The following is a 24,836-nucleotide window of genomic DNA, read 5'->3' as shown; positions in this document are numbered from 1 at the left end:
CCCGGCCGCCCCGGGCGGCAGCCGATTCGACCTCCACAGAGAGCTCGGGGCCGCAGTCCGGGAGACACGCCCCTCCTCCCCGCGGCCCACGGGACCCCGCCGCCGTCCCCGCCGCTCCAGGGACGAGCCCAGCGGTGCGGAGAGGTGGGAGGCTGGAGCCTGCTGAGGTCATTTCCTGTGCCTCTCCGCGAGCCGCCCCGGGAGCCGAGTCCGGCGCTCTGCCTTTAAGGAGCGGGCGGGGAGCGGACGAGGAGGGGGCGCGGCGGAGCGTTGAATGGGGCGCTGCGAGGTCGCCTCGGCTTTGTGCGGCCAGCCGGCGGGCACCCCTCCCGGGCCAGCCCGGCCCGCCCCGCCCACCCCGACCCCTGCTGCCGGGGAGCGGAGACCCGGCGGCAGCTGCGGACTCGGACGAGATCGACGCAAGGTCAGCGGCGGACGCGCGCGGGGGAGGACCGGGTGCCTGGTGCGCGGCAGGGACGCCAGCGAGCGGGCTGGAGGTGAGCGGCCCCGCGTGCAGAGGTGGGGTTGGTGCAGGGGGGTGGGTGGAGGGTTGGTTCGCGGGCCCGGGAGGGTGTTTGGTTGGGCGGAGAGGATCGGCTCCCTCTGGCCGGAGGGCGATTCCGGAGCAGGTGCCTCCCTACCTGGAAACGAGCTCCCAGCAGCCAGGAGCGCTGGGAGCGGCGGGTTAGGCTCTGGGAGCCCGCACTGAGAGGCGAGGAGTAGCCTTCCTGGAGAGGATCCGGAATTTGGGACCGGCTCGATCCAGTTGCTCCGGGAAGGGCCCTCGGAGCGAACTTGCAGGCTTTCCACCGCGTTGCCTGAGCTCTCGCTAGCTCTCACTCCTCCCGCTTTCCTTGAAGTCTCATCTCGGGTTGTCTCTTCTGTGATTTCTGCGTGGTTCTCTTAGGGGTCCTAGGCTAGACTCCTACAGGCAGGTCAGCCAAACAGAAAAGAAAACCAGTTGGGTGCCGAATGACACCAGGAGCTCTGCGTCCTAGGAGCTTTAGAGAGGAATCGATTACCGGGGCGCAGGGGGACCTTAATCGAGGTAGCAGACGCCATGAAGACCCTCATCTGGGAGTAGATCCGCTCTCTGTTGGATCTGGCCCTGCCAGGGGACGTCTTCTCCATAAGCTTTTACTATGAGTACACCTCATAAAACTCTTCCGGACAGAGCCTTAGTTCCAGCTGAAACTTCTGCTTGAAAGATCATTTTAATAGCAATTTCAATGGAAAAGACATTCGTTCCTTCATTAAACTTTTTGGACTGTCTTCTATGCCGCAGACACTGTGTATGGTAACATCACTTAACACTTTATAGAACATGGGGCTTCCCTGGTGGCGCAGTGGTTGAGAGTCCGCCTGCCGATGCAGGGGACACGGGTTCGTGCCCCAGTCCGGGAAGATCCCAGATGCCGCGGAGCGGCTGGGCCCCTGAGCCATGGCCGCTGAGCCTGCGCGTCCAGAGCCTGTGCTCCGCAACGGGAGAGGCCACAACAGTGAGAGGCCCGCGTACTGCAAAAACAAAAAACAGAAAACACTTTATAGAACATAACTTCTAGTCTTTCTGCTTGTTATCCCCATTTGATAAAGGAGGAAACTAGGACTCAGAAAAATTATAGTTTGCCCAAGGTCATATAGCAGAAAAGTGGAAGAGGCAAGACTCAAACGGACGCCTCCTAAAGTCCAAATGTGGGGTTTGCTTCACTGTCCACCCCCCTCCCTCTCCCATAGGCCTCTGAGGGGGTCTGCTCAGAGCTGGGTTATGGTGGGGTACACCCGGTGGTCCCAAACTCGTTGAAACTAACAAGTGAGCTGAGAAAATGTGACTCCCCTTCACCAGTTACAGGGAAGGGGTGTTGTCCTTCCCACTGTGCTCCTGGAGGAGTGCTCTTTATTGTTCCCTCCTTCTCTCTGGGAGGCTGTGTAACTGTGTGGATCTCTGTGCTCCCTATGGGTTGAAGAGTGCTTTCTACATGCTGACGCTGAGGTGTCAGGATTCCCTCACTCCCGGTCCAAGTGACTTCATGGCAGGCTGGCCGCTGAGCCACCATCCTGCATTCTCTGGCCAGCCCACCTGAACCGTCTCTCCCTTCTGTCAAAAACGAACTCAAAACTGATCAGCTCTGTGGGGAAACTGGCCCTTGTTGCTGGCTGGAGTATGAATTAGAATAACCTCAGGGGAGGGCAATTTGGACTATTTGGCCATTTAAAAATGTATATTACTTCATCCTACAATTCCATTTCTGGAACTTTATCCTTCAGATAAACTCTGATGTGTATGAAATGACGTCTATTCGTTGAACATTCATTGCAGCATTGTTTATTTTAGCAAAAGGTTTAAAACAACCCAAATGCCTGTCAATTAGGGACTCAAATGAGATCATGTAATAGCCATACAGTAGAATACAATAAAGCTGTTAAGAAGCATGAAGGGAGGCTTCCCTCATGGCGCAGTGGTTAAGAATTCGCCTGCCAGTGCAGGGGACACGGGTTCGAGCCCTGGTCGGGGAAGATCCCACATGCCGCGGAGCAACTAAACCTGTGCGCCACAACTACTGAGCCTGCGCTCCAGAGCCCGTGAGCCACAACTGCTGAGCCCGCGTGCCACAACTACTGAAGCCCGCGCACCTAGAGCCCGTGCTCCGCAACAAGAGAAGCCACAGCAATAAGCCCACGCACCGCAACAAAGTGTAGCCCCCGCTCGCTGCAACTAGAGAAAGTCCGTGCACAGCAATGAAGACCCAACGCAGCCAAAAATAAATAATTAAAAAAAAAAAAGCATGAAGGGAGAATGGGATAGATAGATAGATGTAGAAAACTGAGTTATATCCACCATTTGTGTGTGTATATGTGTGTGCATCATATATAAGAACACTCGTATATGCACTGAACAGCTTGTATTTGCACTGAAAGACACAAATCCGCATAACAGTAGTTGCCTCTGGGGAGAACTATGGCTGGAGTACAGGGGTGGGAAGAAGGCTTACTTTGCACCATATACTCTTTTGCTTAATATTCAAAAATAAAGAGATAAAATAATTTTTAAAAATCCCCTGACCTCCCCTCTGATCTGGTGGTGAGCACATCTGTGGGCTGCATCTCCTACTGTGCCCAGGGCACTGTGGGTTGGCCTTTTGTTTGTTGATAGTAACTGTCATTTATTGAATGCTTCCTGCGTGCTAGGCTTTTGTAATACCTCCTTCAATTCTCAAAAAAATCCGACACAGTGTGGTCTATGAAATTGCCATTTTCGAAGGTCAAAAAATGGTTAAATGTTGACAGTTTCATATGGTTCCACCTAATATTATGGCTCTCCTTTACAAATATTATTGCCCTCAATTTCAGATAGGCTCAGAGAAGTTAAGCAAATGGTCGAAGGTCACAGGATTAATTCGTGCTTGAGTCAGTATTCAAACCCAGGTCTTTTTGCTGCCAGAACTCAGGATCTTACGTACTACACTCTGCCGTTTCTCTTTACTGGTTTTGTCTTCGTGGTTCTCTTAGCCCCTTTTCGTATTCAGATCCCAGAAGGCTTGAACATGCTCACCTTTTCCTGTCTCTCCCAACATTGTGAAATGCGGTGCTTAGTACCCAAAAGAGGTTAAATGCATGTTGTTGGCTTGATCACCTGACAGTGAGAGATGGAGGGAGTTGTGCCCCTGTATCCACTCACCCTCCCCCCCCCCGCCCCGGCTCCAACCCTAGAAAGGGGGCGCAGAGCTCTTACTTGCCCACCGTTGGGCACGTGGTTAGCCTCATCTGCGGAGCCCTTTCCAAGTGGGAATGACAAAAGGTGCTCGCGCTCAGAGAGTGAGCCACAGTGAGGTGACAGAGGAGAGCCTAGTGGAAACTGTACCCAGAACAGAGTCCCTGTTACCTTCTGATGCCTCCTGCAGCGACCTCTGACCTCTTTCTTTTAGGCACTTGTGCTGATTGGCCCTCTTTGCAGGAAAGTCCCAGGATATTCAGACGGGAGACCTGAGCCCCACAAGCCACAGGATCTTTGCTCATCTTTATGTGCCCAACCTCACACGTAGGAATCACTTAACAAAAGGCGGTTAAATTAAATTAAATTTTAGCATTTTGTGGATTTCTGGTCAAATCCCTAAACTTGCCAGAGCTATCCCAGTTCAAGTTTGCGTTTTCTCGGAGACAGGCTAGAGTCTGAAGTTACCTAACAACGTCCTGTGCCCTCTCTTCACCACAGTCCTACACGCAGCCCCTGCGTCTTGAGGCATATCTCTGCTGACTTCTGTGGTGTGTCAGTCCAGGGCGCTGGAGGGCTTAGGGAGTTCCGGAGTAGGTGCCAAGGCCATGGCAACCGTTTGACTCTTGCCTGCCAAGCAGTTTAGCACGCTGGGCACTAGTGGGGATCAAGAGAACTGGCTTTCACGAGAGTGGCTGTGAGCTGGTGATCATTAGCTGGCTGGAGGGCACAGGGGGATTTATTGTACTGTTCTCCCTACGTATGTATGTTTGAAGTTTTCCAGAATAAAACGTGAAACAAACCATTGAGCTGGGGTTTGTCCCCAGTTCACATCCCGTATATCATTTCCTCATCTAACACAACACATTAATGCTATATGTGCATTAGGCTAGCCTGGTAGCATAAGACTGTACCACCACTACGGAAGCATCTTCATGGAAGGGGGACCGTTTTAGATGTTGGGAGTTCAGGATGCTTGGCCCAGCTCTGATACTCCTTGGCTGTGTGTCTCTAAGCAAGCCACAGATGTGATGAGTTTTCTCATCTGTTTAGTGCGAATTATATCACTTGTCCTCCATCTCAGGGATATCCAGAGGGTAAGGAGAGAAATAACACCTGATAAAGCAATGCTTTGAAGAGTCAAGGACCATTCTGCAAGTTCTTTCTGCTTATCCTTGCGCATCTTTATGGGAGGTACAAGTGCAAGGTGACTTAGCAGTTGAGGTTCATCTTACTGGTACCTTCCCTTAACATCCTGTGTTATATAGCCGCAGCTCTGGCCACCTGCTTCTGTCGGAAGAGCCTCTGGGCCTTGGCTTGGCAGCAGGCACCTTGCTCCAGATCCATTTAGAAACCTTTTAGCTCCCTTCACATGCCGAGACAAGCCTAACAAGAGTGCCGTCTCCCTTGCCAGCATCCGCAAGGCAGGGAGAGGATTAAGCAGAGCACTTGATGGGTTCAAAACCTTGATGTCATGAGGATGCTGGATTGGGGAAAGTGCTCCCTACAGACTAGGTAGAATCTCAGGTGTCACAGCGAGGCAGAGACCAATGACATAGCTTATTTCCAAAGTCCCTGGAGATTTTGATAATTTGGGTTTCCGCTCTCCCAGTGGAATCTGAGCTGCAGTTTTAACAATCAATAAGAGGGAATTAACATTCACCAAACTTTTTTTTAACAACACAAAAGGATTGAGTTTCCCCTGCCCTTCGGGTTTTACTTGGGTGCTTTTTCTGCTAATTCTTAGCCCAGGGCTAGGTTGCAAGACTCCAAGGTCCTACCTTCGGATCTGCCACTTTTTTTTTTTTTTAAATTATGCAGGGAAAGTAAAATCCCCTTAAAGGACAAAGAAAACCAAACATGAAGCCTCCGGGCCTTCTGTGGAGGCCCCACAAGGTTCTGTTGTGTCTTTTCAGCTGTGATCTTAGCTCAGAGAAGGTCATGTTTTGTTTTCATCTTTTGTCTTCCTGCCCGTTCCAGTTGGTCCCAGTCTTTTGAGGTGGGGATTGCTGGGAGGTCACAATGTCGGATTGTTTGGGATGACAGTTCCGGGAGAGCAGGGCTGACTGAGGTCATGTGTCCAGTGTTCTGAGCAGCCCAGAACCGAAAGACTCCATCACCTGACCCGTCAGTGGTTTAATTGTTGGGCCTTTCTCTACGGGTCTACTGACCCTGTTTTCTAAACAAAAAGTCAGGACACATGATAAATGTCTGTGCTTATGGAGGTTAAAGCGTCAGAATATTTGAGACCAGGGTACCCTGGGAAATCTGGGGTGTAGGTTCGCCTTAGTGCCAAGGATCCTGAGAGACCCTGTAAAATATTTCATTCTTAACAGTCTACCCGACTCATTGTGAAATCAACATTGTTTGCAGTTTCTGGATGGGTAAGGAGCACAGTAGCTAAAAACAGGCATTTTGGAATAAGAATCCCAGCCCTACTACTTACCAGCTACAGAACTCTCTGTCCCTCTGTGTCCTCACCTGAGAGTATGGACTAGTGCCCACTCCTTGTCTCGTGGGTTCTCTTGAAAATTAAAGAGGCCACACGTGCCTGGCATGTAGTAAGGACTCAATAAATAATAGCTGTTTGTTGCGTATAATGGGAGAATGATATTGTAAAAGTCAGATGTGGGGTGAGAAGCAATATTGGTGGTTAACCTATCAAGGACAGGCTCACTGATGCTCCAGGGTAATTTCAGTGACATACAGGAGGTGGCTGGGTTTTCTGAAGCCATGTGGCTCCTGAAGAAGGGAAAGGAGATTTTTTTTAAATGACAATTTTTTTAACCTTTCTTTTTCTTTATTTAAGTATAGTTGATTTACAGTGTTGTGCTGATTTCTTCTGTACAGCAAAGTGACTCAGTTATATATACATTCTTTTTTTTACATTCTTTTCCATTATGGCTTATCCCAGGATATTAGATACAGTTCCCTGTGCTACACAGTAGGACCTTGTTGTTTATCCATTCTAAATGTAATAGTCTGCCTCTACTAACCCCAAACTCCCAGTCCATCCCTCCCTCCCTCCCTCCCTCCCCCCTGGCAACCACAAGTCTGTTCTCTAATGACAAATTTTTATTATGGGAAATTCTAGGCATATACTCAAGTAGAGAGACCAGTACACACATAACCCAGCTTCAGAAATTATCAACATTTTCACAAATCTTACTGCATGTGTCTCCTTCCACTCCAGCTCCTCGCCCCTACGGTGAAGTGTTTTAAAGCAAACCGGAGGCATTATATCATTTCACCTGTAAGCCATATGTATCTCTAACAGATGACATTAAAAAATACTATCAAGACTCCCTGCTTCCACTGCAGGGGGCACGGGTTTGATCCCTGGTCGGGAAACTAAGATCCCACATGCTGCACGGAGCAGCCAAAAAAATAAAAATTAAAAAAATTAAAAATAATAGGGCTTTCCTGGTGGCGCAGTGGTTGAGAATCTGCCTGCCAATGCGGGGGACACGGGTTCGAGCCCCAGTCTGGGAAGATCCACATGCCGCGGAGCAACTAGGCCCGTGCGTCACAACTACTGAGCCTGCGCATCTAGAGCCTGTGCTCCGCAACAAGAGAGGCCGCGACAGTGAGAGGCCCACGCACCGCGATGAAGAGTGGACCCTGCTCGCCGCAACTAGAGAAAGCCCTCGCACAGAAACGAAGACCCAACACAGCCAAAAATAAATACCTAAATTAACTTAAAAAATAAATAAATAAATACATAAATAAATAATAGGGACTTCCCTGGCGGTCCAGTGGTTAAGATTCCATGCTCCCAATGCAGGGGGCATGGGTTCAATCCCTGGTCGGGGAACTAAGATTCTGTATGGCCCATGGCGTGGGCAAAAAAAATTTTTTTAATAAATAATTTTTAAAAAAATTATAAATAAATAAATAAAAAATATGTTATCAATCTAGAAAATTAACAATTCTTCTTTAAAATCACCTGATAGTAGGGAGACCATATGTCATGGTTTGGCACAGACCAAATTTATGCTTGTTGCCAAACATAATTATTAATAGCACCCTGGAAGGGGGATTTAAAAAGTCCTGGTGGTGGATGTGTCTTCCGGCCCTTCTCTGCTTTGTGCCCCCTCTGCGCCTGTGTCTCCCTTCTCATACACACTCATACATCCTTCTTCATTTTCTCATCCCCGACCCAGGTTTTTTTTCTCTAAAATATGTTCAGGAGACATCTGGGTAAATTCCCCTGCCTGGAAATATTATAGGTGTCTCCTTGGCTTGTTCTGAATTTGTCTAAAGTGTTTTCTAAAGACTTGTGGTTTTCTCCAGAGGCTACAGCAAAATATCTACCAATTTTCTGATTTGCATTTTATAACTTAAAGGAAAGAGTGAGAATCCGTTCCAAAACAGGATGATTTGATGACAATATATGAAATCCCAACTAAATAGAAAGTTTTCAAGGAAATTTGAAGCATTACATTTTCGTTCCATTTTTTCCCATCTAAAATCTGTACAGTTGTAAAGAATCAGTACTCACCTGGGAACCAGGGTTCCGCCTCCAGTTAGCCACGTGATCATGGATGAATCTGTTACCCACTTTAAGCCTTCCCTAAACACCCTCCCCCCAGCATAGTCCACTCCATATCTCTGCTTCCATTTATCTGCGTATTGATTAGCAATTGCGACTACATTGTAATTTTGCAATTAGACTTTACTAAGAGTTCTTCAAAAAGACAAGGGCACCTCTCTCATTTCCCTTTGCATCTCCAGTGCCTAGAACAGTGTCTGGCACATAGATGTTTGTTGAATGAATAAATTTTTGTTAAATGGATAGTTGAATGAAAAACAAATGAGCCTTACTTTTCACTTCTGTAACAATGAGACTAGGTTCTCCTTGCGGTTTCTTGGGTTTTGTGATTTCCTGAGGTTGCGCAGCTACCTTCTGATGGAACGGGACATGCTGAGCTCAGAGAGCTGGCCATGGGACAGAGGGAGAGCCAGGCTCACTTACCTTCCCCCGCCCTGTTTCCTCTGTCCTCCTTTGGTCTCCTCCTCCTTTCCGCAGAGAACTCTTCCTCACACACTTACTTATCTTTTCCCCTCTCTGTGTGCTGGCCCTCAGGGCTCCCTGGAATCTCCAGAAGTTGCTTCCATCATGGCAGAACTCAAGGTGGAGACCAGGACCAGTGTGGACTGGCAGAAGCGCTGCCTGGCCCTGGAAAGCCAGCTATTCCGGTTCCGCCTGCAGGCCAGCAAGATAAGGGAGCTGTTGGCCGACAAGGTGAGTCCTGGAGAGCAGGCAGCCTCTAATGTCTCTGCAGAGGTCACTGTCAGAGAGGGAGAGTTGGGGAAAGCCAACTTTCTTTTTTCCTTTTTTTCCTGATTGGTTGATAGATTGAAATATATTTGACATATAACATTGTGTTTGATTGGTTGATAGATTGAAATATATTTGACATATAACATTGTGTAATTCAAGGTGAACATGTTAATTTGACCCATTTATATATTTTAATATGATTGCCATTGTAGCAGTAATTAGAACGTCTATCATATTCCATAATAATCATTTCTTTTTAGTGGTTGGAATAATTAAGTTCCAGTCTCTTAGCAAGTTTGATGATTATAGTACAATATTGTTGTCTGTATTCACTATACTGTGCATTAGATCTCCAGGGCTTATTTATTCTCTGTTGCAGGAAGGTGAACTTTTAATAAGGTGCTTTCCATTCTTGTAAAATGAAACCCAAGGTAGTTTGTTTTTTCAAAGACCAAATTCTAAGCAGTTGACTAATCTGTCATCTTGCATCCTTTCCTGCTCTGCTTCTCCATGTGACACACCAAAGAAACGATACAGGTCTTCACGGTCGTGCATCATCTCTTGAGTCACGTGTATGTACAGTGGAGGTTCTATTATTCCCCTAACATTTCTTCCTCAATGTGGGGAAGGACGATATTTTAGGAGAGAAGAATGGATATCCCCACCCTGCTGCTCACCCTCTATTAAGATTATGAGCTGTGGAAGGCAGGCTGGTTTCTGGTGACAATGATACAGATTTTGGAGCCAGACCTGCCTGGCTCTGCCACTTCCTAGCTACGTGACCGTGGGCAAGTCCCTTCACTTCTCAGGCAGGGACACACATGTCTGCCTTTCGGAATTATTTTGAGAATTGTATCAGATGACATATATAAAGGTTCTGGCATAGAATCGGTTTTAAATGGGAACAGTTATTATCTTTACAGGTTTGGGTGGGCTGGGCTGGGAAACTGACCATTATTCATAATGTTTCCATGGGAAGATACATTCTAAACGGCTGTTTTCAGAGGCATTTTGGAGCATAACCCATCTAGAAAGTGGCAACCTACACTAAATTATATATATCTTAATTGAATCAACCATTCTGTCTATAGTTTTGTTTACAGTAGCCATCTGCTAGTAAACCCTTCTTTCCTAGTACAAAAGTAAAATTCAGTCCACCTCTAAGTAATGCCAAAGTCTTGATGAATAAAGCCTGCATAAATGACCTGTTTTCTTGACAACCCCACAACCTGGAGTCCAAGAAGACCAGTCATTGACATCACCTCTGCCCTTCCACTGCTGAGGGGAGTGGCCCTAGACTAGCTTGGACTAGAATTCATGAACCTTGGGTGTGCTGGCATTGCTGTCTCCTAGTTCAGGCTTTGCAGACTGGAGACTGGCAGGGTTCCTTTGGATGTGGTTCAGGTACTGCTAGTAGAATTCAGCCACCTCGGGGAAAGGGAAATAAACCTTAGACACTGGTGTGGTCCTGGGTCCCCCTATGCCAGAAAGCTAGAGTGCTGGTTAACCATGTATGTTCCTGGGCCCCACCCCAGTCCTCCTGATGCAAGTCTCGTGCTGCTAATTATCTGTATGTTTCAGAAGCGCCCAGAAGTTGGTCTTGTACGCTATCAAATTTGAGAACTTTGTCTTGTGTATGGAATTGGAGGTGTGCGAGGGAAGGAAGGGATAAGAAGGGATTGATTCAGCCAGCTGGTCTAAAGCACATCTCAGAGCCAGGAGACTTCTGTTTCTAGTAATAACCTAAAAATGACCACTATGAGACACCTACTCATACTAGATTAAATATTTAAAATATCCTTCTAAGTGCAGAGCTGTGTACTAAAAAAATGAGAGGAATCCTCAGGGGGCAAAATGAAGAGGAAAAACCAGAGTGGAACTCAACACTGGCAGCTGAGTTGGGACGGGTGAGTGTGACCTCCCTTTAGTAACGCAACTGTCAAGGTTGAGTTTTAACATCTGTGGAGACAGAGATGAGGTCTGGCCAGTTGGAGGCTGGAGCTGAAACTGAAACTTCCCAGGTAAAGTCAGGACTATCAAAAGATTTTACACGAAATAAAAAGGTGCTCAAGGAGAAGAAAATCACCCACCAGCACAGGGAGACGACAGAACAGCTTCTCATACTTAGCCAAGGCTCTGGGCAGAAAAAAGAAAAATAAAGAAAATGAAAATTGTTCCCCGAGAGCCTGATGACGTTAGTGGTTTAACATGAGAATTTATACTATCTGTGTGGATTAGGAACATGAAGTTCTGGGCCAGTGATAACCCCAGAGACCTTGTAGAAGCAGACACAGAACCTCTTCTGGAGGAACAAGACCTCAGCCCTGATTACACAGGATCCCCACAGAGAAAAATAACGTCCTTAGTGAAGATGAATATATGATCCACGATGACTAAATACTTGGGAGAATAACCCACAGTGAGTGAGAGTCCACGTATGCAACAAACAACTGGAGTCGATCACCACAAGAATTTCTGATAATAGAACCGTTGGCAACACACTAAATCAATGCGTTCAGAACTATTGAAAGGAATTCCCTGGCGATCCAGCGGTTAGGACTCTGTGCTTTCACTGCCGAAGGCCTGGGTTCAATCCCTGTCGGGGAACTAAGATCCTGCAAGCTGCGTGGTATGCCCCACCCCACCAAAAAAAAACTATTGAAGACATAATAAAGTAATTGAAAATATAAGACAAGAACAAGACACCATCCAAAAAGGTGAGAAAAAGAACCAAACAGAACTGCCAGAAATGAAAAATGTTTGCAATGAAATTAAGTGTTCAGTGGATAGATTAATGTCAAATTAGGCACCACGTGAGACAGACTTCACGAACAGAAAGATAGACCTGAGGGCAGCATAGAGAGATGAAGACACAGGCTGAGATGTGGTTGCCAGAATGACAGGATCCTTATAGAGATTCCAGAAGTGGAGAAGAAAGTGAAAGAGGGGCATGATTCAAAGAGATAATGGCTTTAAAGTTTCCAAACTTGGTGAAAGACTTAAAGCCTCAGATTTAGGAAGCAGGATAAGACCAAGCAGTATATATGTTTAAAAAATCCATTCCTTTTCATGTAACATTCCAGACATAAGCAATCTAGCTCTGGGGGGAGGTCTGCTACATGTTTGAAGGTGGTTCACCCTCATGTCCACATTCCAACTCCTTCCCTTTGATAGCACGGGCCAAAGGTTGCCTTCATTTCTTCTACTCACATCCCATTGGCCACTTATTCATGTGGTTATACCAGGTTGCAGGAAAGATTGGAAAGTGTAGTCTTTATTTTGGATAATGATATGCTCTGTTAAAAGTCAGAGTTCGTATGAAAGAGCAGTGGAGAACAGAACGTGGGGAACAAATAGCAGTCTTTAAGTCTAGATTTTAAGTCTAGAATAATAGAGATAACAAATAGAAATAGAGCATATAACTTTCAAATCAGGAGAGCAGCTACTGGAAATGGAATAAAGTCTATTAAATCCAGGTGAGGAAGAGAGAAAGGAGTATAGGAAAAAAGTAGGAAATACAAAGCACAAAATGCAATGGTAGCAATAAATCCAAACACAACATTTTAAACCAACTATACTTCAATTTAAAAAAACAAAGAAAGAATCCAAATATACTGGTCATAAATAGACCTATACAAGAATGTCCTTTGCAGCAATGATGCATGAAAAATTGGAAATACTCTAAATGTCTATCAACGGGGGATGGATAACCATGTTGAGTGTATTTGTACGATGGAATAGTACATTGCAGTTAAAAATGAGTCAAGTAAAGCTACATGTATAAGGTCAATAAATCTCAAAAACCAACATTGAACAAAAGAGATCAGAAGGATATATATATAGAACAATACAGTTTATATAAAGTTTTAAAACCTGCACAAAACAGTACTCTCTGTTGTTTAGGGGTGTATACAAATGACACAAAAATGTAAACACAGCCAAGCATAGGGTAAGTACACTTGGAAGGAGAGGGGTAACATTGGAGAGAGGTACACTGGAGGCTTCACATGTCTGTTGTGGTCCATTTCTTAGGAACAGCAGAAGCAGAGATGACAAAAATTAAGATTTGACCAAGATGAATGGTGGATACATGTTTTAAAAAAATATTCTCTGCATGTTTCTGTTGGCCTGAAATATTTCATGATAGAAAAATATTTTTAAATGCCTTCCTCTTCTATTCCCCAGGGGCCTCAAACACATTATAAACAAACACCCTCTTCTTCCACAGCCCCTTGGGTCTGGGTAGGTTGAACTTCTATAATATCGGCCCCTTCTTCTCTTCCAGACTGTATTTGCTCACCAGCAAAGTAACCAGAATGCCCTCCCATAACAATGTTGGGGGCTCAGAGCGTGACTTGGGTAAAGAAAGGAGAAGTGTATAGACACAGGGCAGAAGAGCCTGGCGGTGTGGGAGGGGAGAGAAAGAAATCTTGACTAGGAATCATGGGCTGGGAGACTTAAGTAGGGAAGAGGGCTGGGACATTAGCCCGACACTGGACCTCTTGGCAGGAAACCTTAAGGCCGTAAACACCATGTTGCTCAATGTGAGGGCTGTGCCTATCACCTGCTGTCATCCCCAAACCAGTAGGCCAGGTTCAACAATTCATTAGAGGTTTTCCCCAATACGTCAAGGTAACTTTCAGGTCAGAGGAAGAGATGACCCAGGTTTCTCAGGAGAGCTCCTGCCGGGCCTGGGCCCTGGTCCCCGTCTCTGTTGCTGCTCCCAGAACTTACTAGTTAGTCATCATCAGCACCCACCTGCACCCAGGTGAGCCAGGTCAGCTGGGTCCCTCTGGCCAGCCCCCGCCCTCGCCTGTCCCCTCCACCTCTGCCGTTCCACACAGCCCGCCCGGCCGCCCGTGGAGATTGCATTGCCTGGATGACGGATGGCCACTCACTCGCTGCAGGCGGTCGTATAGGGCAGGCCAAGCCTGTGTGTTTCCCAGGGGCCCGGCCCTGCCTGGGATCAGATACTGCGCACTGGCCACTAAGGCTTGGAAGCAAGCCCTCCTCCTTCCCCACCGCACAGTCTGCTCGTACCTGACTCCCTCTTGCAGAATTGCCATTCGAGACAGGATAATCCCTCACCTAAGGGTGAGAGAGGGCAGGAAGGATGAGGAGAGGAGGAAGCCCTAGACCTTGCTTCCGCTGGGACACCTGTCACCGTCTGATGTGCCCTTGCCTGGGCCGCCCATTCCGAAGCCAGGTGAGCTGTGGGTCACTTTCCATCCAGCACAGAAGTTGAGGGAGTGGCTCATATCTTAGAGCTCACATCTTGTCTGCTCTTGGGAACCGTTTCCCCAGCACTCTTCTTGGTTGAAGAAGTCACAGAGGTAGTCAGATCAATCTAAAAACTGATGCTCTTCTACGAGCTGGATATTAAAAGTCCCTTGGACTTTGTTCATTCTTGCTAAACTTGTGCCTCAGTTTTCTCATCAGAAAAGTGGGAGTATACTGTCTATACTCAAAAGAGCTTTGTATCATGATGAATACATGGCATCAATATTAGGAGTAAAACAAGTTTAAAATTTTTGATTTATTTACTCCCTCTCTGCTTCCAAAAGGGATTCGAGTGCATCTATTAAAGAGAAGACATTACGTAATAAAACATCCGTCATTTTTGAGCTTGAATAGTTTTCACTGAGGCACCTCTTCCCGAAGCCTGTTCCAGTGGGACTGTGTGCACTTCCTCTTTTTCTAGAATCCCTTACTAGTTTCTCCAACCAATGTTTTGAAATACAGTAACTCAGTTTTGTATTTATATACCAAAAATTTGTGCTTCAGGACTTTTTTTTGAGGGTATAAATGGTTCAGTTCAGTCCCTTAAACAAAGGAACAATGACTATTGCTTCTCCCCTCTCTGACCACGGATTATACAGAGGCGGTGATTCAGTTTAGACACCAGCTTCACAACGTGCTGATAGAACACAAGGCCCAGAAAAACATATCCTTAAATACCTCAGAATTTGTGAAAAGGCCAGGTACTATAAAAGGAGAATACTAGGGCTGTCATGACTAGTTGGAAATAAAATCTGCATAAAGTCATCACAGAATCAGCCTTAGAAGATCTCCTTGCTGATGGATCCGATTTGCTTTGGGAGTAGATGCCTTCTAGAACTTTTATTCGCTGTGTATGAGTGCATACGTGCGTGCATGTAGAGCAATTTTTTTATTCTCCTAACCCCCATTTTTAATAAGGCCCACTATAGTATTTCTCAGGAACCATAGTCTTGCTAGAGCTTTGTACTCCTATAAAGCCATTCGAGAAGGATCCTGTGCCAATAGGGGCTCTGCCCTGGGGTGCTTGCTTTGTGTTCAGCGGCCAATCTAGTGTTTTTCTGAGTGTGGTCTGTAGACCACACTGCATCAGGATAACCTGGGATATTCTTTTCAAGCACATTCCTGGGTCCATGCCTCAGACCTGCTAAATAAAAACCTCTATAGTCAAGGCCCAGGAATCTGTAACAAGCTCCATGTGAATCCTTATGCCCTTGAGGGTGTGAAATCTACTGCCATGAACTCTTGCCCTGGCCATGTCCCTGGGCTCATTCACCTGTCCTTCTAGTGGACGCCTTGAGCCCTTTGAGCCTCAGAGGGCGTTCTGGGTGGGGGGGTGGGGAGCAGTGGACCCACGGACAAGACTTGGAGTCCTTTCTTTCCTGCCTCTTCTGCACTCAGACAGCAGGGCGGCCCCCCAGTTTTATCTTGGGAATGAGCATATGATTTCAGTTGAACAAAAGATTTGATACTAAAAAAACAAAAAGTTGAGAATCATTGTCTTTGATTACAACAGAGTTAGAACCATTTAACAGCTAAAACTGTGGGTTGCAGTCTCAAAGGCCTGCACGTAACTAAACTTACATGAGTGAGGATTCGGGGCAGTGTGCTACCGCTTGAGGAGGAAGCCAGGTATTGCCATGAGAAAAGGTAATCCTAGTGTGTGCAGATCTCCTGAGTTTTCAGGAGAAGCTGGAAATCGGGGATTGCATGTGGAGTCTGGGTTTTTACGGGACGTGAGATTTGGATGTGAGGGGCACGGTGGCTAAGAGTATAATAGACTCCGGAGCCAGTCCTCCTGAGTTTGAATCCCGGCTCCGCCTCCTAGCTGTGTGACGTTAGGCAAATTACCTAACCCCTCTGCGTCAGTTTCCTTATCTGTACAACAGGGATAATAATAGGACCTGCCTTCTAGGATTGGGTTGAAGATTAAATGAGTTGATACACCTAAAGTGCTTTAACCAGTGCTGGACACATAGCAAGTGACCTTGTTTAGTTATATCTGTGTCGCCACAATGCCCGCAGCACTGTAGGTCTTACATGATGCTCTGTAGGCTAATAGTTGGCAACCTCTGACTTAAAGCCATTCTTTCTGTAGATGGATCATAAGTAGGATGGCCGGGTAATTTATCATCTAAACCGGGACGCTTTGGAGAGAGAAAAGAAGGCTCTATGACTAATTATTCTGGATGACAGGTGACCACTGGACTGTCCCGGCAAGCTGACCCTGATCCTAAGTGCCACCTTTGTATATGAAAATCCAGCAAGTGGCTTATAGCTGCGAACTGCTCAGTAAGTGCCAGGTTGTGCACGTGAGCTTGACATGAGGCATCTCCTGTGATCTTCACAGCAGTCCTAGGAGGTGGATACTAGGAGGTGGTGAGGAAACTGAGGCAAAGAGAGGTTAAGACTTTATCTAAAGCCACACTGTGGTGGAGCCAGGCGGGCTCCAGAGCCTTAGGCTTACCTGTACCATTCTCTCCAGCCAGTGCAAAGCAGCGGTAAGAACGTTGAACCCTTTGCAGAGGGGTAGCTGAGACCCAGCCTGGCGTGGCTCTGGGCTCAGCACGCAGGTCCGTGCTGGGTGCGCAAGAGGGTGCCTGCTGCCTTTGGGGCCAGTATTTCACAGCGTCACCGCGTGTAACAAGGAGCTGTGGACATGGGGATTAAATACCAGGTCGGTGCCCAGTGCATTTCATCAGGTCACTGCAGCCTGTTCTAGGGTGGCTTACGAGTCTCAGGTTAAGTTGCAGCTGGTGAAAGTCGATCCTGCCTAAAAGTCAGCTGCCCAAACCTGACACCGCCTTGGCTGGTGTGTCAGCCAGACCCACAAGCTAAAAGGATAGCTGAGGACACGGTCCCAGGGAACCCTCTGAAAGGAGAAACAGAACCCAAATAAGGGGGGCCTGCGAGTAGCTCAGCTTTTCAGAGGTCCGGGTGTGGCCCTCTAAGTGAGCGTAAGGAATGATCTGCCGTCATGAGAAGTGTTGATGCTGGGGTTAAAAGAAGAGTTTGAAAACCCCAAACACGATATTCCGGCATAGACACCCCTGGGAGTGTTCCAGTGGCAATGAAGAAAACGTGTTTTCATAAAAACAGAGGGAAACATGATGTTAAAGAGATTCTCTTCAAACAAGGGTGGCAGGATGTTGGTAATTGTTGGAGCACAGTGATGGATACGTAGATGGTCACTGTACTCTTCTGTTTTAAAAAACTTCCAGATGTTCCAAATAGTTTTAATGTTCAGAGATTCGCTTTAGAGAAAAGAGAATACTCTAGCATAAAGGTGAATACAGAACGCTTTGAGTCTCGAGTGTCCTTGCCCGGAAGATAAGAATGGCTGGAGGGTCGGCAGCAAGGAGGACCAGGTGTCTGTTGGGCCAAGACTGGGAGGAGACCCTAGGCTCCGAGGGGCGCCTTCCTTTCCATCTGCTTCGCTGATAGCATACCTTAAAATATGTCTAATATTAAGATCTTGGGGGCATAAAATACTCACCATGTTGTCAGTGACAGAGTGATTTCTGCCTCTGACCAGTGTTATTGACCACTCTTGACACAAATGGAAATGCTCAAGTGGGAGGTAGGACTCAAATACATTCTATTCATCCCTCTACTTTGGTTTCTCCATCTGTAAAGTCACGAATATGAATGATCGTTTCCTATGGAAATCATATGTGTTTTGAGCTACAGAGCAGATGTCAGATCTAAATGAAGGTTAATCTCTAACAAGGACCTACTGTAGAGCACAGGGAACTCTGCACAATGTTATGTGGCAGCCTGGATGGGAGGGGAGTTTGGGGGAGAATGGATACCTGTGTATGTACGGCTGAGTTGCTTTGCTGTGCACCTGAAACTATCACAACATTGTTAATCGGCTATACCCCAATATAAAATAAAAAGTTAAAAATAAGTAAATTAATGAAGGTTAATCTAGGAAACTTGTCAAGAATCCAAAGCCTTCCCATTCAGTATTTCATTGTATTCTTAAAAATTAAATGCTCCCAGTAATTGTATTAGTTAGGGGTGTTTCTGATGAGGGCAGAGACACCAGCTCTGGCCAGCTTAAGCAAACAGGGAATTTATTAGGAGGAGCCTGGGACATCTCAGAGAACTGAAGGACCTATCTAATAATCAGGACTTGGTAAAGTTTGTGCACGTTCTCTGGTGCAGCCCCCTGGCTCTCATCTCTGGCCTCTTTTTTTTTTTTTTTTTGCGGTACACGGGCCTCTCACTGTTGTGGCCTCTCCCGTTGTGGAACACAGGCTCCGGATGCGCAGGCTCAGCGGCCATGGCTCACGGGCCCAGCCGTTCCACGGCATGTGGGATCTTCCCAGACCGGGACACGAACCCGTGTCCCCTGCATCGGCAGGCGGACTCTCAACCACTGCACCACCAGGGAAGCCCTATCTCTGGCCTCTTAATCCCACATTGCAGATTCCTGGGGAGAGAGAACCTGATTCACTCCTGGGGGGAGAGAGTCGAATCTGGTGCCCAAGGGGGAAGGGTTATATAGTACTAACCTGGTCATGGGTTATGTGTCAACCACTCCCCTCAACCCCGCCACCAAGTAGAATTTTTTTGTGTGCTAGGAAGCCACCCCTATAACCATAATATTGGTTTATTCTATGCTGTTACCTCCCCCATAGCTACAAAGGGCCAAGGACTGTGTGATCTTGGAAAGGCCGTCTGGCTGTAATTGACGCCTGAGTCTGGCCAGAACCAACCCACTCTCTCAGGCTTGAGTCAAGAGGTTCCATCATGAGGCTTCCCTGGTGGCTCAGTAGTTGAGAGTCCGCCTGCCAATGCAGGAGACACGGGTTCGTGCCCCGGTCCGGGAAGATCCCACATGCCGCGGAGCGGCTGGGCCCGTGAGCCATGGCCACTGAGCCTGCGCGTCCGGAGCCTGTGCTCCGCAATGGGAGAGGCCACAACAGTGAGAGACCTGCGTACCGCAAAAAAGCCTGAGTACAGGAATGCCTGTCAAAGATGGTCCTGTCTATTGGGAGCTCAGGGGGCATTTTTGTCACATGGGTTGTAAATCTTGAGTTTTATTTGGGATCCTCAGTCCTTTCACAGGGACTGTGTACTGAAAACATCTGTCTCTCCCCAACCCCAAGGAGGAAAAAAACGGATGAGGGAAGGCAGCCCTGAGAACAGAGTTTCCCCAGGTTCTCAAACATGAACTGCTCCCAGGTAACCCTCCTTTCACTGTCCAGCACCAGGCTGGAGGGCTCCTTCTCTTTCATCTTTTAATCAGGAGGGAAAGCAGCATTTCAGCTGAGCAGATGAGAGGTTGGGAAAGAGAAAAAATTAATTGCTCAGTTCACTGGTAAATATCAAGCCAGGGTCCAGGCCAAAGGGAGAGGTTGAGTAGCCAGAGAAAAGGCCAAATCTGCAGAGAGAAGGTGGGCGAGGGCTGGACTGGAGCTTGGGAAGCAAGGCCTGTACAGCCTCACGGAGGACAAGGCTGGGAGGTTATGCCTCTAGTGTATTCCCCCCCCCCCCCCCCCCCCCCCCCCCCCCCCCCGCCATACCTGTTGCCCTGGGGCAAGGCAGGGCGGGGAAGGAAGCAGTTGCCTGACTAGGCTGTGGCCCATGGCGTTTGGTAGGAGAGTGGAATGTATGACTCTGCTCTGCTTCCGCAGGACTTTTGTGTGATGGTGTAAGGTTTTGGCAGTGCACTCTGAGCCCTGACCAGGGGGAGGGTGGGAGCTGAAATCCAGCTCACACTTCACTCAACGGGCTGTGAGCTCACGAAGCTGCAGAGATGCTGTGTGGGCCGTGGGCTGGTGAGCTGCTCCTTAGGCTTCACCTTAGATCTGGTCCCTGATGAGGCTCTGTGTATGAGAACATTGGTCCCTTTTCTTGGGCCAGTTGGCATACGATTCCAGGCTGGTAGCTAGATAGAATTTTTTTTTAATGTGCTTAAGATTAAAGAAGTCAAATAAGGTGATACCTGTGAATGCCATTGGCAGTCAGAGGCATCCTTGAAAGAAGGGGAGGAAGTATTTGTCCCCAGCCAGGGAGCCATTCTGGAGGAGGAAGGAATATCCGACATGATGGGGGCTCGCATGGGAGCACGTTCCATGCCAGGCACGTGGCAGGGCACTGCCTGCAGCCCAGTGCTGAGAGGAGAGAGAGGTCTGGGAGAGGAGCCTGAAAACAACAGTGAGGGTGAGGATGCCTCAGGAAGAATGATGGTGGTACTGCCCCTGCTCCCCAGGTGCCCTACACAGGGAGAAAGACCTAGGCTTTTCCTCACTCAGCAGAGAGGACAGCAGCTCTAGGCTCTTCACCTGCCCAAGAAATTCAGGATAAGGGAGCCGAGGGCTGCCATGGCAATCTTTACCCTGACATCCTTGAGCCCCTCGAGATGGGCAGCTTGAGCCTGGCCTGCGTGTAGCATCTGCACAATTCACATGCATTGCCTTGATGCCATGTTCACAGTAGGGACACTGCACCTAGATCTCCCCTTCCTCTCTGGTTGAGCAGATGCAGGAGCTGGAGCAGAGGCTGCTGGAGGCAGAGCAGAGAGCAGAGGACGCAGAGACCCAGGTAACCGGGGAGGGGATGGCAGGAGTGTGCAGCGGAAATGACCATTGGCCTTTCCTGACCCCTTCCGTGGACACACATGGACACGTCACACCGATAAGCCTCTTACAGGGATGAGGAAAACCAGCAGTCATGCGTTAGACCTTCTGAACAAATGAAGGTGCCTGGGGCTTTCTGTGGGCATGAAGGAATCTTTGGGTAAGGGTCAGTGCAGTGAGCAGGTGAGTGGCTTAGTCCAAATACGCTAGGTTATGCTGAGTAAGCAATGAAGTCTGACGTGTCTGCAGTTGATCACATTTAGTTCTCACTCATGGAACCTCTCCATTGAGGGTTAGCCAGGGATTCTGCTTCGCACGGTGATTCAGGGGTCCAAGGTAATGGAGCTGCCCATCTTCCAGCGGAACCAGCTAGAACATGCAGCCTCCTTGGTTGCCGTGGCAGGGAAAGAGAGCTGGGTCCTTGTGCGCCAGCTCTTAAATACTTCAGCCCAGAAATGACTGCGCCATTCCACTCAGGCCCATTGGCTGCAGTGAATTCCATGGCCATCTAACTCCAAGAGGGCTGGAAAGTATCGGGAAGTTCACGGACATTCAGTGGGCAGCATATGTCTCTGCCACAGTGAAGCTGGAGCATCTCCTCTCCAGGGCTGTTTGACCTGCCCAGCTTGTCCCTACTGGGGCCCCCAGAGTTAGATGGCCCTACACCCTGCTATTCCTTCCTTGTCAATTCCTTCTTTTGCCCAGATGAGGCTTAATAAGTGGTCATTGAATTAATTGGCCCCAACTGCCCTGGGTATGGGCTCTGCCTGAGAGTCACAGATTGGGGCATCAGGAAGCATCCCATCCCATCCCATCCCATCCCATCCCATCCCATCCCATCCCATCCCATCCCATCCCATCCCATCCCATGCTGGAGGCCATTTCACACACCGTACCCCAACCCTATGAGACGATTGGTACTTTTCAGGTGGGTGTGATGGAAGAGAAGGTGAAATTGTCCAATCTGAAGAATGTGGACTCAGCAGGCAGCCTGCACCGGAAGTACCAAGAACTGCTGAACGCCATGCAGGGCAAAGACGAACTCATCGGCCGGCTGGAGGCACAGTTGGAGAAGCAGGTAAGTGCCAGTGCCCCCCTGCAGCGCCTGCACCAGCTGCCCACGGCTCCTTGAGCAGAGCCCCTCTGCTTGGGCCGCCAGTGGTGGGGACTGTCTCCCTCACGAGACTGTTCTTTCTCGTGGAGATGTATTGGAAGGTGCGTGAAGAGCCAGGCAGGAGATATGGTGGGAAAGGGACCTTGGAGGCTGACTCATCTGGGTTGAACCCCCCTTTAGCACCAGTGAGCAAATTACTTAAGTTGCTGATTCTCGTTTTACGCATCTGTAAAATGGGGGTTGTAGTACATCATAGGGCTGTCGGCAGAATGAACTCAGGGAACCTGGGTACAGTATCAGACCTGAGGTCGGTGTTTGGTAAGGAGAGCTTTTCCTTTTCCACCCTGGTCTTGTGCCCTGCCAACCTGTGGGACACGTAGTAGCAGAGCAGCACAGAGCTGGACCATCAGCCTTGGCCAACTGCCCAGCCAAAGTTTCTCAATGAACCTGAGCAGACAGAGACCAAAGTTGCCACCTCCTCTGAAAAGCACATAGGAGCCCAGGAGAGGCCACTGCCCAGTATTCCAGCCACAGTCAGCATCTTTGTTCTGGAGAGGACATCTGGAACACCCCCCTGCCAGTCCCCTAGGCCCAGCTTCCCCTTCACAATCCCATTAACTTCATCCTAATTCTGTCCCTTCCCTCTGCCACTGGTCTTACCTACCCAGCTTTTCCCTGGTGCCAGAGCTCCATTGTTTCCAACAGAAAACCTCACAGCATGGCCAACTTGCAATTTTCCACATGTGTACTCTCCATGGAGGTCCCAGCTAATCCTGCTGGTGCCTTCCCACTATCATAGGCACATTCGTAATCATTCATCAACAGTCACCGAACATTTCCTTTGTGGGACGTACCTCCCACAATGTATGGGGCACCATGTGTTCCTGAAAAATCATGGGAAAATATCAATAGAATGTTGACACATGGAATCTCTCATCAATTTCCTATTGATTTTATTTTATTTTTAATTAATTTATTTTTATTTTTGGCTGCATTGGGTCTTCGTTGCTGCACGTGGGCTTCCTCTAGTTGCAGCGAGTGGGGGCTACCCTTCGTTGTGGTGCACGGGCTTCTCATTGCGGTGGCGTCTCTTGTTGCAGAGCAGGGTCTCTAGGCGTGCAGGCTCAGTAGTTGTGGCTCACAGGCTCTAGAGCACAGCCTCAGCCGTTGTGGTGCACGGGCTTAGTTGCTCCGTGGCACGTGGGATCTTCCTGGACCAGGGCTCAAACCGGTGTCGCCTGCATTGGCAGGCGGATTCTTAACCACTGCGCCACCAGGGAAGCCCTCCCATTGATATTAGATACCTATCTTCTCTGTTGAGTGGTTCATAGTTAGAAGTGGCAGCACCTGGGAATTGGTGGGCAAAATGATTCCTGCTAAAGCTAACTTAGGTCAGGAAAAAAAATCATTTTACAACAATAATAGGTCCAGATCAGAAGAGAGAGAATGCTGTTTTGCAAGTCAGTAGACCTGGTTTTAGCCCCAGCCGTGGCACAAACTGACAGAGGCAAGTCATTTCACCCTCTGGGCCTGAGTTTCCACAGCCACATAAATATCAGGGTATCAAACTAGGTCAGGGGTCAGCAGACTGTTTTTGCGAAGGTCCAGGTAGTAAATATTTTTGGCTTTGCAGGCCACGTGGTCTCTGTTGCAGCTAGCCAACTCTGCTGCTGTAGCCTGGAAGTGGCCTTAGACAATACAGAAATGAATGGGCAGGGCTTTTCAGGGAGGGACCAGGTAGAAGGCGGGATTTGGCCTGTGGCCCGTCTGCAAACCCCTAGATAACCTTACCGGTTCGCCAGCTCTCAAATACTGAGTCAGACATTTCCATATGCCCATCTCATTTCCACAGACTCCCTTGTTTGGAGCTTATGTCCATCATCTTACAACTTCGAGGCAGTTTTGCCCTAGAAGTGTAACCAAAGTCGTTACTGCTGGTCTCTAAACAACTGAGAGTACACCAGTTGTCTCCATGCTTTTTACTAATTTATTTTTAAACAAATTTATTTATTTATTTATGGCTGCCTTGGGTCTTTGTTGCTGCGGGTGGGCTTTCTCTAGTTGCAGTGAGCGGGGGCTACTCTTCGTTGCGGTGCACAGGCTTCTCATTGTGGTGGCCTCTCCTGTTGCGGAGCACGGGCTCTAGGCGCACAGGCTTCAGTAGTTGTGGCATGCGGCCTCAATAGTTGTGGCTTGCAGGCTCTAGAGCACAGGCTCAGTAGTTGCGGTGCACGGGCGTAGTTGCTCCATGGCATGTGGGATCTTCCTGGACCAGGGCTGGAACCCATGTCCCCTGCATTGGCAGGCGGATTCTTAACCACTCTGCCACCAGCAAAGTCCCTCCATGCGTTTTAGAGCAGGGAACTAGTACTCGTTCTAGAACTTGTTGATTACCTGTGCCTCAGGCACTGTGCGGTGCACTTTCTGTCCCTTCATCCTCAAGATGGTCCAGAGGGGAGATGTATCTTCGCCCATTTTAGAGATGCCATCACCAGAGGCTGATGTGGCCTTCCCAGTGCCCCACAGCAAATAAGCCTCAGAGGCAGAGCCAAATCCCCAAAGCCTGTATTTTGTTTTCTCCTAGGCTGCTATTCTTTAGATACAAACCTCGCTTTTGAGTCATTTTACAGCGGTCGCTCGGTATCCACAGGGGATTGGTTCCAGGACACCCCACAGATACCGAGATCCGTGGATGCTCAGGTCCATTATATAAAAGGGCATAGGACAGTCAGCCCTCCATATACGCAGAATCAGGTCCGTGGTTGGTGGAATCTGCAGATGCCGAACCCACCAATAGGGAGGGCCGACTGTGCTTCACCCTGTTATATCAATATAATGAACTTGAGCATCTGCAGATCTTGG

At 48.2% G+C, this 24,836-nt stretch overlaps 1 protein-coding gene across 2 annotated transcripts in view; it reads left to right on the top strand.

The window, feature by feature from the left end:
- The first annotated feature begins 267 nt into the window (after nt 1-267).
- Nucleotides 268-24,836, top strand: part of PLEKHH1 (pleckstrin homology, MyTH4 and FERM domain containing H1) — a 53,071-nt gene continuing 28,502 nt past the window's right edge. The window contains exons 1-4 of one of the 2 annotated variants that reach the window (XM_060140689.1): nt 268-497; nt 8,796-8,954; nt 20,763-20,825; nt 21,789-21,938. In XM_060140689.1, coding sequence (XP_059996672.1) covers nt 8,829-8,954; nt 20,763-20,825; nt 21,789-21,938 — 339 coding nt within the window. In that variant the 5' untranslated portion in view covers nt 268-497; nt 8,796-8,828. The remainder of the gene's footprint in view (nt 498-8,795; nt 8,955-20,762; nt 20,826-21,788; nt 21,939-24,836) is intronic. The other variant, XM_060140698.1, reaches the window with a different exon arrangement.

Source organism: Lagenorhynchus albirostris, chromosome 1 (assembly GCF_949774975.1).
Source record: "Lagenorhynchus albirostris chromosome 1, mLagAlb1.1, whole genome shotgun sequence".
Taxonomy (NCBI): Eukaryota; Metazoa; Chordata; class Mammalia; order Artiodactyla; family Delphinidae; genus Lagenorhynchus; species Lagenorhynchus albirostris.
This window is presented reverse-complemented; position numbering and strand designations above follow the sequence as displayed.